The 17,423-nt window shown below is 43.7% G+C and overlaps 2 protein-coding genes across 3 annotated transcripts in view; one reads left to right on the top strand and one right to left on the bottom strand.

Annotated features, from left to right (window-relative positions):
* The window catches only part of LOC134219581 (solute carrier family 35 member G1), a 109,757-nt gene that overhangs the window by 88,412 nt on the left and 3,922 nt on the right, over nucleotides 1-17,423 (bottom strand). The window lies entirely within an intron of this gene.
* LOC134222062 (uncharacterized protein K02A2.6-like) lies at nucleotides 16,487-17,260 on the top strand. Its single transcript, XM_062701213.1, has one exon. It carries the CDS (start codon nucleotides 16,487-16,489, stop codon nucleotides 17,258-17,260), a length of 774 nt encoding a protein of 257 aa, XP_062557197.1.

Raw genomic sequence — 17,423 nt, forward strand, 5'->3', positions numbered from 1 at the left:
TAACCTAGAAACTATAAACAAATCCAAGATAAACTAAGCAATCATAAAGCTAACTTATACTAGAGAACGTTTTTCTTAAATTTATACTATCTCAGTATTGTTGGATGGAATACGAGATTGGGGTCAACCAGGCGAATAGCCATTTAGAATGACTTTTAAACTATAAAGTATAAATTTATTTCTGAGTGTGAGTATCACTAGTTTCCAGTCCACGAAATATATCGTAGCAATGCCATACTTTCGTGTTTTCATATATTCGTAATATATTTATTTTCCATATTTCATGAAACTTATTTCTCATATCTCATTATATTTATTTTTCATATTTTGACATTTTAATTTTTTTAAAGTTCCATATTTTTATAATTTCATATTTTTACATCTCAATATTTTTTTATTGCGTATTTTATTCTTTCCTTATTTTACACTTTCATGTTTTAGTATTTTTGTGTATTAACATTTTCATATTATTATGTTTTTATATCATAATATTTTCATATTTCTTTCAATGTAACATTACATTTTCATATGTGAAACTTTATGTTTAATATTTTTAAACTATTATATTACATATTTTTGTATTTTCATATTTATATAATTCCATCTTATTACACTTTCATATTATAATATTTTTATATTATCATATTTTCCATATTCATATAGGGTAACGGTACCAATAGTGGAGGTATAAGTAGATCCACAAAATATTTTTTTTTTAAATTGATAATTATTGGAAATTAAATTTAATATCTAATAGAAAAACTAATAAATTTGCTAACAAAAACGAGATAGATGTCATTTAACATCAACAGTTACCAAATATTGCTTGCACCACTATGGGTACACTGTTCCTTTAGTGGCTGTAAAAATTAATTTTGGTTCCCATAGTGGTGCTATCCATTGGTTTCTTATGAGACTCGCCACTATTGGTTACAGTTGCACTATAGGTGCAAGGGAGTCAATTTTGTTAAGGAAAATCATTGTTTTCAATAGTTTTTCAAGCGAAATCTTAAGATAAGTTACATTTAACAGGATATTTAAAGCACGACGCATCAACTGAAACCATCGTAACGTGTATAAATATGATAAATCTCTTTAAAACCCCACTACCTCCACTATTGGTGCTACCTCCACTAAGGGTACGGTTACCCTATTTTTCCTATTTTTATACATATATCACATTATGATGATTTTTTGTTTTTATATTTTCATGCTTTCACATTTTTTATACCTGTATATGGCCCTATTTTTATACATGCTGTCATATTTTCATATTGTTAAAATTTTTAAAATTTATTTTCATTTTTTTTGTGTCTTTTTACTTTCATGTTGTTATAATTTAATTTGCATATTTCTATATTTTCATGTTTACGTCTTCATGTTTTGTATTTTTATATTTTTTCTATTTAATTTTTTATACTTTCATATTTCCATATTATATATTTTTGTGTTTTAATATTTTTATATTATCTTATTTTCAGATCTTCATATTGTCATATTCTCAAAATTTTGTACTTTAACATTAATTTTTATATTTTAAAATTTTCAATATTTTCACATTCTCATGCTTTTATGTTTTTATGTATTCATATTTTTGTATCTTCATTTTTTAATTTCATGTTTTCATATTTTTTATTTTCATATAGCAATTTTTATTCTTTTATTACATTATATGTTTATGTTTCTTATTTTCAAATTATAAAATTTTCATATTTTCATTATTTAATATTTTCATAGCCCACTAAAAAACATCCCAGGAATTAAAGCTTCTCAACCTGCCATGTGACCTTTATGCAGACGACGTCCTGCCACATAACCTGCTAACTGATACTCATAACATTCTAATTAAATTCTTCACAATTTCCAGCTTCTTCTACAAGAGATGTACATCCCAAGTTAACTTCGGCTTCTAATTGATGTTACATTCTACAAATATATATAAAATTTGATATAATTTGTATCATAATGTTATTCATTTCACTACATATTTATATACAACTACCAAAATAAGAACTTAAAAAGAACGCGGTGCGTATGGTACGGTATGTCCACGCATCCTTCAACCCCTGTAGATTCGTGATATGTATCATGTTGGAGTGAATACTTGAACACGATACATCTCAAAGAATCATCTCTGCGGCAAACACAACGCAGTGGGCCTGGCCGCTTTGAAGTTTATGTCATACCACTGGTATGCTGTGAGCCTCAATATTGACAAGAAAAATTATTGGGGGTCATCTAACTCAATGATTTTCCAGGATGCTTTCTTTGTACTGGCTGCGTTTGTGTTCGATTAGATTAGATTAGATTAGATCAACACGTTCCACATTGCAAGCTTTGAAAAGCTTTGCTCGTTGCGTCAGCGTTATCGATATTGCCGTAGCGAGGTTTCTAACCCATCGAGCGAACGTAATTTATATTATAGCATGGTAGCTGCTCAATGCTCGTAGTCCCGATTATATGAGAAAAAATGGAAAACTGCCTAAACCATTTTCCTTGTCAGCTGCGAACGCATTAATCAATCTTGATGAAATTAAATAGCATGTAATTAGAAGAATGGCTCTGCGGAATGCAACTTGTTGCGATAAAATCAGTTAAATCTAAGTACATGAAAATCGTGTGAGTTTTTGAGGTTGAAAGTGACCATACAGACACACAAACATACACACACGCAGACATTACCTCGATTCATCAAACTGAGTCGAATGGTATAAGAAACTTTACTATCAGATGTTCCTGTAAAAAGTTCGTTTTCAGAGTGAAATGATAGCCTTTCGGTACAACTTTGTTGTACGAGAAAGGCAAAAACTTATACATCGCATTAGTCACATACATTCGGAAACTTATACTTTAACTTTTGAATGTTATTAGCTTTTTGATATAGGATCACTCATTAGGTGGCATAATGAAGAGTATAAGTATTTTCGAATGGTTTTTTGCCATAATTTATAAGGTTATTTTTTTACGTGTAGATGAGACCCTTAAACAATTGACTAGAAAGGGGAATAAGGTTTACTTGGGAGCAGAGCTTGAAATAATCGAATATTTTTGGTGAAGCCCATCGGCCTTCTTTGTCACCCTCACTTCTTACATATTCATATTCGGCTGAACTTTGACAATTTCCGATCAAATATCAGTCAGTGAGTATTTATTAAGATTTCGTTAACTAATAAATTACTGTAAAACTAAACACTTTAAAGATGATTTCAACAATTACTCACATAGATCTGACTCCGACGTTGAACTGAGGGACAATTTTAGTCCCAAAAGTCAACATAATCAAGGCCAATTACGTTTTCTGTTCTGGAATGGCCAATCGAAAATCTGCACTTCTGATGGACCCAAATCGATAAGAATCAATCTACTGATGAAATTTCTAGAAGTTTGATACCCGTATAGCTGATTAGCTATTGAAATCCACGATCAGTATCATTTATGCAGGACAAGTTCCTGGAAATCCGGATTTTCCAGAAATCGAATTGACCGGATCGGTTCATCCTGGTAACATCTTTATAGAAGAGAATCGAATAAGCCCAAAATTGTTGAAATCGGTTGTAAATTTCCAGAGATATAAGCATTTCAGTTTCGTGGGTACCCGGGTACCCTGCCGGCCTGTTAAGGGTGTTTTTTTTTGCCGGTCACACAACGGTTAATCGCAGTGACCATAGACTAACGCAAAATGAACTCCCCCAAGAAATTATGACGTTTGAGCGGGTCGCATAATGAACGCAAAATGAACTTTTGTTCGAGAAGACGACCCGCTCAAATGTCAAAATCCGTCGGGTGAGTGAATTCGATGAAGCATAGCATAGCATAACATAGTTACGGTGTACTTCGTAGATTGGACTTTAAAATAGATTCTTTAAAAATCCTTATCCAGATTGCTATCAGAAATCAAGGTGGGTGTGGTCCTTGATTTTAATCTAGGGTAAAAATCCCAAAAGCATGAGGATTACTACTCCTGGCCACGCCCATCTTTACCGTAACTTGGGAGGAGAAGGAAGTGTTGATGTAGTACTTACTTAACGAGAGGCCCCCGACTCAGAAACACCCTCATAAGTACCACGGAGTTGGATATTGGGGAAGGTGAGCATTCCAGTTCGAGACAGCAACACGTACGGACGTGTTTTTTGCTCGCGCATTTTTTCGAAGTGTTTTTTCTCGTTCTTTCGCTGTTTACGTTTTCGCTTGTCGCGTTGGCGTTATTTTCTCCCGGACCCGTCATGGGAGACTCGGTGGCCGATTCGGTCGCTGGAAAAGTGCCTAAGCGCACTGCTCTTGGAGGCGCGGGTAACCCCTCCAAGCAGCTTTTGCAGAGCAACGTGTTCTCGCCGTTGCCGCTTGATGACGCCGGCAATCCGCCGAAATCGCAGCTGCCGCAGGTGCAACCGGAGCGGAAGGAAAAGTGCCCGCCCGTGTTTGTGAAGGGCGATCCGCCGGATTTACGACCAAAATTCGCCAGCTGATCGCTAAGGGGCTGAAATGTACTTTTCGGCTCTGCAGCGAGGGCGTGAAAGTGATGCCGGCCAACAGGGACCATCATCAATCCGTCGTGGAGTTCCTCGAGGTCCACAAGTATGAGTACTACACTCATGACCACCCCGGCACGAAGCCGCTCAAGGCCTTGCTGCGAGGACTTCACGACATGAAGGAAGAAGAGCTCAGAGCAGAGCTTGAAAGTTGCGGACTGAAGCCAGTAGCCGTCCACAAGATCGCTCGTCACGACAAGGCGAGGAAATATCGCGACCAGCTTTACCTGATCCATCTGGAGCACGGTTCCACTACCTGGAAGGACCTGAAGCTGGTTGGCGTTATAAATTACACCGGCGTTGACTGGGGAGCGATATCGGCCAGTGCACCGCGATGTCACGCAATGCACCAACTGCTTCAATTTCGGGCACGGCACCAGGAACTGCCGCATGAAGCCGCGCTGCAACAAGTGTGGCGAACCCCATCCGACTGACGAGTGCGACAAAATGGAGGTGGCCGATCCCAAATGCGCCAACTGTGGCGACAAACGAGTTCCTGGAAATCCGGAAGAAGGCTTCCACCAGGACCATTCCGAAGAAGAACCGTGTTCCTGTAATCAACGAGGTGAACTTTCCAGCTATCCCGGCTCCCCGTCGTGTGATTCCAATACTCCCACCGCTACAGCCGCACAAGCGACTGGCAGCGGCAGCTGCATCGGTTCAAGCTCCAGCATCGTCGGCACCATCCACCAGCGAATGGCCCCGCTCCCACCTCCTGGGTTCCGTCGGCAGTCGGAGAACGAAGCCGTCCCACCGGAAGAATCTGCCCCGCTGTACACTCCGGAGCAACTGATGCCGATCTTCGCGCAGCTCGCCACACGACTGCGCGGCTGCAAAACCCGATTCGACCAGGTCTTCACACTTGGCATGTTCATCATTGAAAATGGCTGCTAGGGTGGGCCTGGTCAACTGGAACGCTTGCTCGCTAAAGAGCAAAACAATCGAGCTGAAGGATTTCCTCGAGGAGAAGGAAATAGACGTGGCGTTCATCACCGAAACGCACCTAAAACCGGAGGTGAACATCAACATCCCGGACTTCCGCATCGTGCGACTCGACCGGCCGACCAGGGGAGGTGGTGTGGCCATCGCTCTTCGCTACAACATCAACTGTCGTCTGCTTCCAAGTTTCCAGCTCAGTGTCATTGAGGCCATCGGTGTCGAAATCACCACTTCGGTCGGCACAATCGCGCTCATCGCGGCGTACTGTCCAACGCAAGCCAAAGCCGGCGATGGATCATCGGCTGCCCTTCGGAGGGACATCGTCAAGCTGACGCGGAGGCAAGGACAGTATATCATTGCCGGCGACTTGAATGCCAAACATCAAGCCTGGGGCAACAGTCGCGGCAATCGAAACGGCACCATCTGGAGCAACGACATGGCGGAAGGCCACTACACGATCCTGAGCGGATTCCCCCACTCGGCTGAGTCGGTCCGGTGCCCACGCAACGCTCGACCTCTACGTAACAAACCTGAGTGACCACGTCTCGCAGCCGGTTGTATACCAGGAGCTCAGTTCGGATCACTATCCGGTGGTGGCGGAACTGGGCTCCTCGGTCAATCGGCACCAGCAGTTACGGCGGAACTACCACCGAGTGAACTGGCAGCGTTTCCAGCAGTGCGTCGACTACGAGGTGCGTCCGGAGACGCCGGAAAGTATCGACCGCCAGCTGTGCGCTATCGAGGAGGCGATCACGGCGGCCCGAGAGCAACACGTACCGACGGCTCGGCAGGTAAGCAACTCCTTAAACATCGATACACTCACCAAAGATTTGATTCGATTGCGGAATGTCACTCGCAGGCAGTTTCAGCGTACTGGACTGCCTGAGCTTAAGGCACGCTGCAATCGAATCACAAAAATTATCAAGGCCAGAATGGTGGACTTCAAAAATAACGACTTCTCGAATAAGATCCGCTCTCTTCCAGATTATGCTAAGCCGTTCTGGAAAATGACCAAAATTCTAAAATCCAAGCCTCGGCTCATTCCACCTTTGATCCCACTAGACAATAATGGCTCTAAGGATCGCTTGATAACTCCTGCAGAGAAGGTCGCTGAAATAGGTCGTCACTTCGTCAGCTCACACAATCTTGGGCAGAACATCGTCAGTCCACACGCAGCAGCCGTCAACGAGCATGCTAACAACATCCATTTGATTCCCAACGACTTCTCGGAGGAGTTGGAGATCTCAGCTGACGAATTGACGGCCTATATCAAATCGTCGAAGAACATGAAGGCCCCAGGCTTCGACAGCATCCTGAATCTCGAGCTCAAACACATGAGTGCTCCATTCTTTGAGCACCTCTCGCTGATCTTTAATCAGTGTCTCCGGCTTAGCTACTTCCCATCGTCCTGGAAGTCAGCGAAAGTCATCCCCATCCGGAAGCCTGGGAAGGATCCTTCCTCCCCCAAAAGTTATCGACCCATCAGCCTTCTCTCAGGGTTATCCAAGCTATTCGAAAAAGCTATTCATCATCGGTTACTTGAGTCTGCCGAAAATCTCAACATCTTGCTCGAGGAACAGTTTGGTTTCCGACGCGGTCGGTCAACTGTACACCAACTGACCCGAGTTACCAACGTCCTCAGACGGAACAAGTTTGTCTCGAAAACATCCGCCATGGCCTTACTCGATGTCGAGAAGGCATTTGACAATGTATGGCATGATGGCCAATCAGCGGAGCGAGTTCCAATGCGCACAACATCGTCGCAGGCGTTCCCCAGGGCAGTATCCTCGGGCCCCTGCTTTTCAATCTGTTCACCTCCGACATGCCAGAACCTCCAGAAGGCGGCATTCTGTCTCTGTTCGCAGATGACACATCCATCGTCTACAACGGTAGAGTGATCAGAGCGCTAGTGGCAAAACTCCAACGAGGCTTGGATGCCCTGACAGAGTACCTCACCAGCTGGAAGATCTGTATCAACGCGGCGAAGACCCAGGTCATCATTTTCCCCCACTCCAAATCCCCTAAACTTGTTCCGCCTGGGGACTGTAAAATCATCCTCAATGGCACGACCGTGGAATGGGCCAATGAGGCCGGCTACCTTGGCTTGACCCTCGACAGCAAGCTTATTTTCAGGCAGCAGGTTGACAAAACGGTGACAAAGTGTAACGTCTTGTTGAAACTACTGTACCCTTTGATCAACCGCCGGTCGTCATTGTCCCTGAAAAATAAGCTTGCTGTCTACAAGCAAATCATCCTCCCTGTGATCGAATATGGCATGCCGGTCTGGGAGAGCTGCGCTAAAACCCACCACCTCAAACTTCAACGGGTCCAAAACAAATTCCTGAGGATGATCCTCAACACCCCTCCCAGGACAAGAACATCCGAGGTCCACCGTCTGGCCGGAATAAAACCTTACATGAACGCTTTGGTGAGTGTAAAGAAAAGTTTAGGGTCCGTTGCTTGCATTCGGATCAGGCTCCAATTAGGGCGCTAGTTCCAATCTAGGTTATCAAATTTCTTATTGTAAATATTAGTGTACATAGTAGTTAGGTTATTAAATTTAAAAAAACACACCAGCGCCTCCTAAAGGCCGTCATGATATATCATATTAACACTTAAATAACAATGTAAACATAAAAATTAAAATTGAAGTTGGAGGGCCAAGCCGGCCGAGCACTGTACATGTAAAAAATAATTGTAGAACAGAAAATGAAACAATAAAGAAGAATTTTACTACTACTACTATTGGGGAAGGTATTCGTTGGGTCAGGATTTGCCTGTAGCTGACAATATGACCGTGGTAGATCTTACACCGTAACACACCACGCAAAGGTGTCTACCCAGCGTTACGGGGGTGAATTCGATGAACCCCTGCATAAAGCCCCAAACGCAATATAACGGAACGGCGACGGAAACGGCAAATTTGACAGAAAATATATGGGCTAACTGTCAAATTTTCCGTTTCCGTCGCCGTTCCGTTGTTGTATTGCGTTTGGAGCTTAAGTCTATTATCAGTACCAATCAAATGAATGAATATGTGAAGAAAAAAACTGAGTAAGTCATTCTATGTTTTGAATAGTCATGCGACGTTTGTCAATATTCGGCCTGAAGTTGCTTCGTGAAGGTGATTATTTTATGCTCTGCTTGGGAGCCTAAACATGAAAATGCATTCGAAGCTATTAAAAAAACAAAGCCAGATGTCCGTATTCTGGGGTTCTACAACGTTCAGGACAGAACGTCAGTGATTGCTGATGCAAGTCCTACCGGACTTGGAGAGATGCTGATTCAGACTGACGATCAAGGATGTGATAGAGTTATCAGCTTTGCCTCTAAGTCACTCACAGAAACCGAAAGGAGATACTGTCAGACGGAGAAGGAAGCGCTAGCTTTGGTATGGGCTGTTGAAAAATTTCAATTTTATCTCCTGGGTAGAAAATTAGATTTAGTAACTGATGTGTGGGGCGAGACAGCCCTGTTGTATACCACTCTATATTATATGCTGTTTATGCCGTCTTGGTGTTGGTGACGAGCAAGCAGCCAAGCATCGTTCTCCCTCAGTCAGAGTCCAACAGTGATCCGAGTAAGGCGTTACCTTCGCCGGGTGCAATAATGCCCAATGGGTGATTTCCTGGCGCAGCAGCGAGCTACACATTTGGCGACAGTGGCAGGTTTTACTCCTCATTTTTTGTTAGTATCAAGTGGAATAATGTTAAAACTAATGTGCCTGATAAAAATACTGCGTCATGGAAATCACCCACTGCGCAATCTCAGAAGAAAAGGTAAATTCCTGAACCAAGAAGGATGTTTGCTTTTTGCAGTGTGTACGTAGGGACCGGTGCTCCAAATTGGGAGAGACGCGGTTGCGTAAGTAAGTAAAACGGAGAAGATTCGAAATTGTTTGCGTGTCTTGAGTACCGCAATGGCGTGTTTGGCCAAAAAAAGATGAAATGATTGGCGAGTTTTGAGGACCGCAATGGTGAGTTTGGAGGACCGCCAAGAAAAGATGAATTGTTTTGCGAGTTTTGAGGACCGCAATGGCGTGTTTGGAGGACCGCCAAGAAAAGATGAAATGATTGGCGAGTTTTGAGGACCGCAATGGCGAGTTTGGAGGACCGCCAAGAAAAGATGAATTGTTTTGCGAGTTTTGAGGACCGCAATGGCGTGTTTGGAGGACCGCCAAGAAAAGATGAAATGATTGGCGAGTTTTGAGGACCGCAATGGCGAGTTTGGAGGACTGCCAAGAAAAGATTAATTGTTTTGCGAGTTTTGAGGACCGCAATGGCGTGTTTGGAGGACCGCCAAGAAAAGATGAAATGATTGGCGAGTTTTGAGGACCGCAATGGCGAGTTTGGAGGACCGCCAAGAAAAGATGAATTGTTTTGCGAGTTTTGAGGACCGCAATGGTGTGTTTGGAGGACTGCCAAGAAAAGATGAAATGACTGGCGAGTTTTGAGGACCGCAATAACGTGTTTAGAGGACCGCCAAATAAAGATCGAATGATTTGCGAGTTTTGAGAACCGCAATGGCGTGTTTGGAGCACCGCCTAGTAAAGATGATTTTTTTTGCGGGTTTTGAGGGCCGCTATGACATGTTGGGAAGACCACCAAGTAGAGATGAAATCATTTGCGTATTTTAAGAATTGCTGTGGCATATTTGGAGAACCGCCAAGTAAAGATGAAAGAATTTGCGTGTTTTAGTACCGCAATGGCGTGTTTAGTGAACAGCCAAGTAAGGATTAAATGACGTGTTTTGAAGACCGCCAAGCAAAGTAAAAATGATTAGCCTCGTCGAGTCAAGTACGAGACACTGAAGACGACCACACAGTTGTGGTCGAAATACGTATCTGCAAAGATATCGAAATAATTGGTGGAATTAAATGGAGTTACTTAACTCGTCTTAGACGGTTGATGATTAGCGTGTTTTAAGGACCATAATGGCGTATTGGTAAGCTCGCTAAGTGAAGCTTGAATGATTTGCGTGTGAAAGAACTGAAATGTCGTGTTAGGTGGACCGCCAAGAAAAGTTGAGATTTTTTACGTGTTTTGAGAACCGTAATGGCGTGTTGGGAAGACCGCCAAGTAAAGTTGGAATGATATGCGAGTTATGATGACAGCCAGATAAATTGAATAGCTGAAGGTTTGCGAGTTGGAACACAGTTCAAAGCATGTCGTGGGCAGTTTGAAAGGTCCACCGTTCACAGTTGAAATGGTTTGATGATGAAAAACACAATGGTGTGTTAAAAGCACTAGAAAACACAAAGCAAGTTTCTGAGGAAACAACAATGGGGCGTTGTTCCTAAAGATATGTTATGTTTGCTATGTTTTAACCGAGGTTTTGACAAGGCAAGTAATTTGATCATTTCAGTAAAATTCATTTGACTTGCCAAAGGTTGAACATATTCAACTTTCTTTTCGTGCAAGTGAGTTGAACGGAGGAGTTTAGACGTTCAAGTCAAGTGACTTGCTCAATTCACTTGCGTAATCTAAGTTTAGTTCAAGATTACCAATGACTCACCTGGTCACGTATCAAATATCTAGTTTATCTCAGCCTAGCAGCCAAAGTACCAGTAACATAAGTGCCAAATCGATGTTGGTGATAAAACAAAACACACACTACAACATAATGCATAATAATCTGCCAAATTCAGCTTATTGTAACATGGTTCTACTGAACCACCGAATAAAAAAATGCGAATTAAAAAAAACTGCAAAGGCACGTTGTAAGAAAGTAATATTGAAGTTGTGGATGCCACAATGACGCTTTTGCAGAGCCTTGATTTCAAATTGCAAAATAAAGTAATGTTTAGCAATTGTGATATCCCATCTATGGCTCTGCATTTCAACTTCGTATTCTATAAGCAGTGGCAATCCTACGTTTTTGCTCACAAGGCTAACTGGAGACCCCAACTTGGTGCAGCTAATATCGAATGTCAGGAATAATATTGAATGTATCTTCAACCATGGCGGATAAATAATACCCAGATCCCTGTCCAGTTTTTAATATTGGAGTCCTAATGTTTTGGAAAACTTGCTCGCAAATTTGAAGAAATGGATTATGCTTGATTTTTAATTCATGCGAAATCACGATGTTTCGCTCCAAAAGCGAATAGAATTAGTCGAGGTTCTTGTCTTATGAGAAGAACAGTGCATTAACAAAGTAGAGCCTGAGCATGATAACCTTACATGTCGTAGTTGCTACTCCGTGTTTTACCAGTACAATCGCAATTGCATAGAGAGCCAATAGCTAGGGCATGGGATTTGCACTGAGCACCTCAATGTGCTCAGTTCAAAAGCTCTAGGGGGTCAACAAACGGCGCTGGCCACGTCCTTTCGGGCTACCGTAGATGTAAAGGAATTGTTAAAAGATGAAGTCACTCGCCACATTGTAAACCAAGAACACTTCTGCACTCGCCACGAGAATATTATTGGAATCTAGGAGATAGGTTCTATGGAAGAGGCTCATCTTGATTAACAGGTTGCAATGGATGCCAAAACGAGCTTTCTTTCGCTCTTTTCGATTTCTAACAGTTACGGCTAGAACCAGTCAAGTTGTAGATAAAGAATAGAAGATGGAACCGGTATTCAGTCTATTTATAATCTTAGCGATTGCTAAAACATGAGAAATATATGGAGAGAAAAAAATAGGAGAATTGAACTTGGGATTGATCCCACGACCAGCTGCGTATGAGGCAGAAGTAATTATCATATGATTACCTTCCCTTACATGTTATGAGCAAACTACAGAATAGAAAACTAAAAATAAATCTGTATCGTTTTGTTATGTTTGTTTGCTATAGCATTTAATGCACGAATGTGAACTTTCGGATAAACTAACAAGATTAGTTAGGGCGACGTTGGAAAGCGGAAAAACGAGTATTTCAAATTACACGAACGCTTTCGATCCTTTCGGGAACATTCAGAGAGTTACGCTTTGGTATGGAATAACTCTATTAGTATGATTTGTATAAGGACCGTTTAGCAATGTCGGAATTGGTGCTTTGACACGGAACGACAAGATAGAGGAAACCTGCTACAGTCATGACCACCTGGAAAACGATGTACATTACAGGAAAAGACATAAAAGAAGACAGAGTTTGCATCGATGGTGATCAGTCTTGTCTTGAAATGTATTTATCATTCAGATACAGTTTCATATAAAAAAGAATTGGATATTTCGCTAGCTCTGATGCTCCCTAAAATATCGTGTCAAATTTGATCAGTACTCGGAATATGGCACATATAGTGATGTCTATCACTACTTTTAGAGAATGTGCGTGTGATTGAATAACGGGAAAAAAGAGCGGATAATAAATGCAGAATTTGCTTATCTGCTATATGTGGCCGATAATTTTGCTTGTGTAAGGAATGAAGGCTTTTGAACGAATGCGAAGATGCACAAGATAGTGGTGCACTGCTAGCGTGTTTTGTCGATGCGAGATAGCTGGTGTTTATGCCATCATAGCATGCAAGATATAGGCTAGAAACCCAACTTCGGACGAAGTGCGTTAGATTCTCATAAAATTGCACTAAAAACGCATCATTTAGTTTGACAGATCAAACTCCGAGAGAAAGTTCGTTTCATAAGAAGTTCGGAGCTGAAACTAGGGCGGTTATTGTGTTCGCGTACTTTGTTTGACTGCAGATCTACGGAATCAATACCAGCGACGACAGATCCAGTCAATTTATTTGTTTCGCGGGTGACATGGTCATTGTCGGCCGAACATTTGCAAAGGTGGCAGAACTGTACACCTATTTGAAACGTGAAGCAACAAAAGTTGGACTGGTGGTGAATGCATCGTAGACAAAGTACATGCTCGTGGGCGGAACCGAGTGGACAGGGCCCGCCTGGGAAGCAGTGTTACGATAGACGGGGATAACTTTGAGGTGGTCTAGGTATTCGTCTACCTTGGATCCTTGCTAACGGCTGATAACAATGTTAGTCGTGAAATACGAAGGCGTATCATCTGTGGAAGTCGGGCCTAATACGGGCTCCAGAAGAAACTGCGGTCAAAAACTATTCACCACCGCACCACCATGTGACATGTACAAGACGCTGATCAGACCGGTAGTCCTCTACGGACATGAAGCATGGACAATGCTCGAGCAGGACTTGCAAGCACTCGGATTATTCGAAAGACGGGTGCTTAGGACCATCTTTGGCGGTGTGCAGGAAGACGGTGTGTGGCGGCGAAGAATGAACCACGAGTTCGCCCAGCTCTACGGCGAACCCAGTATCCAGAAGGTAACTAAAGCCACAAGGGTACGATGGGCAGGGCATGTTGCAAGAATGCTGGACAGCAACCCTGCAAAGATGGTGTTCGCTTCCGATCCGGCAGGAATGAGACGGCAGGGGGCAGCAGGGACAGCAGGGACAGCATGGACCATGTCCAAGGGCTTGACGACCCCTCCCCAGCTGTCTGCGAGTCAGGGAGAACTGCCTAGGGCGTGGTGGGATTTAGCAGTGGGCTCTGCTAAAATCCCTCCCAAAAAACCACAAGTGCCCGTAATCAGACTCTATCAAAGCGACTGTGTGCCGCTTCAAAAGCACAAGCCCAGGGAGTGCCAGTTGGGATGGGGAGTATCCCTACTTCGGTAGGGTAGCGCGTGAGCTGCTTCGGCAGGGAGTGAGTGATCTGTTTGTGCTGAGGCAGGAGTGTCATAGCGCGTCACCGCTATTGTCACCTCGAAGCGCAGCAGAAGTCTGAGTATGGACTGCACATGCTAAGGTAGGAGTGTCGTAGCGTAGTATCGTTGATTTGTCCCTACATACCGCTATCGACACCTCGAGGCATGGCAGTGGAGTGTTAGAGTGAGTTGGGGAGTGTCCCTACTTCGGTAGGGTAGCGCGTGAGCTGCTTCGGCAGGGAGTGAGTGATCTGGTTGTGCTGAGGCAGGAGTGTCATAGCGTGTCGCCGCTATTGTCACCTCGAAGCGCAGCAGAAGTCTGAGTATGGACTGCACATGCTGAGGAGTCGAGGTACCTATCGACCTACATACCGCTATCGACACCTCGAGGCATGGCAGTGGAGTGTTAGAGTGAGTTGGGGAGTGTCCCTACTTCGGTAGGGTAGCGCGTGAGCTGCTTCGGCAGGGAGTGAGTGATCTGGTTGTGCTGAGGCAGGAGTGTCATAGCGTGTCGCCGCTATTGTCACCTCGAAGCGCAGCAGAAGTCTGAGTATGGACTGCACATGCTGAGGAGTCGAGGTACCTATCGACACCTCGAGGCATGGCAGTGGAGTGTTAGAGTGAGCACCCGAAAAAGGGTCACATGGAGCGAATGGTCTTTGGAGAAGCTGCTTCGGCGGCAGGGTAGCAGTGGGTTGTACCCACACACCTACAGTTGTGCACATGTGGTGCATGGGGAGTGTCCCTGCTTCGGCAGGGTAGCGTGTGGTCTGCTTCGGCAGTGGTGTGATTGATCTGCTCGTGCTGAGGCAGGAGTGTCGTAGCGTAATATCTGTAGGCCCAGGCAGTTACCGCTATTGACACCTCGAGGCATGGCAGCGGAGAGCATCCAAGTAAGACTCAAATGGAGTGAATGGTGTGCGAGCACCCAAGTCAGTCTCGCATGGGACGAGTGCCTGTGTGAGCGATAATGAGCGAGTACGCTTAGTACTGCCATCCCCCCAGAAGTAGTACTGCGAGGTAGTTCCTGGGGGAAACGATGGTGGAGCCCAAGGTAGTTTAGTCGGTATTACCGGTATGGTCGAGTCCGACACTCCAGTACACTTCCGTGTGGTAGTTTGGCAACTACAATGCACGTGTACTGGGTTAGTGTGTAAATGCATTCTCCCTTGTAAAAAAAAAAAAAAAAGGAATGCGACGGCGTAGAGCACAGCGGGCGAGGTGGGCAGGCCTCAAACCGTGTATTGTAGCGTCAAATTGTTGATTTAGTGTTGTCTGTTGTCTGAATAAATGAAATGAATGAACCAGCGACGAAATTCGGAGACGCATCTGTAGGGATTGAGACGGGTATGGTAAATGACATAAACCGAATAAAAGGGCATATATATTAGCCATTAGCATTAGCCCTAGATGGGAAAGTGACAGATGAGAGAGTGGAATATTTGGTAGGAGGTCGTGGTGTTGAGTTGATGTGCTTCGCTCAGCAGCTGGAGATTGACGCGCCAAAATTGTAGTAGAAAATCTTACTTACAACCACCTACAAAGTGCGATGGTCCTCTATGGGTTGAAGACCAGGAAGACCAACGTACAAATTGAATCTTGGAGCATATGAATGAGGTGAATGAACAACCGTTGGAGGAAACTTCATCTATTCAAACCGGAAATATCTGTTCGTTGCCTGAATATAAGACAATATTCCATAGAAAATGGTTTTCGATTTCCTTGGCCTTTGAACGGTGCCTTCGGCAAATAAATCTTTGTAGTGGTATTTTTACCGAGTTTTTAATTAAATATAAGCTCAATAATACATTTACAATAAAAGAGAAAACCAAGGACAAGTTACAATTGCTAGAGACTAATAAAAAAGCCGGAGAGAAAGGGGGATGTGTGGGGCGAGACAGCCCTGTTGTATACCACTCTATATTATATGCTGTTTATGCCGTCTTGGTGTTGGTGACGAGCAAGCAGTCAAGCATCGTTCTCCCTCAGTCAGAGTCCAACAGTGATCCGAGTAAGGCGATACCTTCGCCGGGTGCAATAATGCGCAATGGGTGATTTCCTGGCGCAGCAGCGAGCTACACAACTGATTGCAAGCCTTTTGATTCAGCCGAAGAGCTCATTGTTCGACATATCGCAGCAGTGAATGCCGATTCGATGGCTATTTCTTGGGATGAGTTGCTTCAAGAATCGCGAATAGATGCAGAAATCACGAATATTTTAAAACGCTTAAGAGAAGAAACTATGGAATTACTGCCTACAACTTATCGACTTATTTCCTCAGAAATCTGCGAAGTCGGAGGAGTACTTCTTCGTGGCGATCGTGTCGTAGTTCCCGCAGGTTTACGCGAACGAGTCTTGAACATCGCACATGATGGGCATCCTGGAGTGCAAATTATGAAATCGTATCTTCGTTCTGCCGTCTGGTGGCCAAAGTTGGATGCAGATGCAGAGAAATTCGTGAAGAGCTGCCGTGGGTGTACCCTGGTGTCCGCTCCAGATGTTCCAGAACCAATGCTTCGAAGACCGCTTCCAACCGGACCATGGGAAGACATCGCAATCGATTTCATCGGACCGCTTCCTGAAGGTCAGTACCTATTGGTACTAGTAGACTGCTATAGCAGATTCTTGGAGATTTGCGAAATGAGCTGCATAGATTGTGCAGAGGCAATTGGGCGTTTAAGGGAGGTGTTCGGTCGATTCGGTGTGCCGTCATTGCTAAAAGCAGATAACGGGCCTCAGTTTGCAAGTGAGGAGTTTAAAACATTCTGCAGGGAATATGGGATTCAGCTGGTCAATACGATCCCATATTGGCCTCAAATGAACGGCCAGGTAGAACGCCAAAACCGTTCTATTCTAAAACGTCTACGAATTGCTCAAGAACTAGGCAAAGATTGGCGTAAAGAGCTAAGTGAATTTATCCTGGTGTATCATTCAACTAATCACGCAACAACAGGCGAATCACCTTCGAAATTGATGTTCGGACGTCGGACGTCGGACTGCCACATATTCCCGTTAAACTGGATGATGAAGCTGTGCGAGACTTCGATAGACTCCAAAAAGAGAAGGGAAAGAACTATGCTGATAGGAAGCGAGCAGGGTATAGTGAAATACCAGAAGGCGACAAAAAGGTCACAAGTTGGAATCGGACTTTTCGTCAAAGGAGTATGAGGTAATGAAGAAAAGTGGGTCTGATGTAATTGTACGTTCTCGGCTTTCCGGGAAAAAGTTCCGTCGCAATGTCACTCATTTGAAAAAAGTTCCTGTAAATCGGGAAATCGAAATCCAACCAAGTTCGAGTAACCAAACTAATCATAATGTTAAGGCGAATTGT

Source organism: Armigeres subalbatus, chromosome 3 (genome assembly GCF_024139115.2).
Source record: "Armigeres subalbatus isolate Guangzhou_Male chromosome 3, GZ_Asu_2, whole genome shotgun sequence".
Taxonomy (NCBI): Eukaryota; Metazoa; Arthropoda; class Insecta; order Diptera; family Culicidae; genus Armigeres; species Armigeres subalbatus.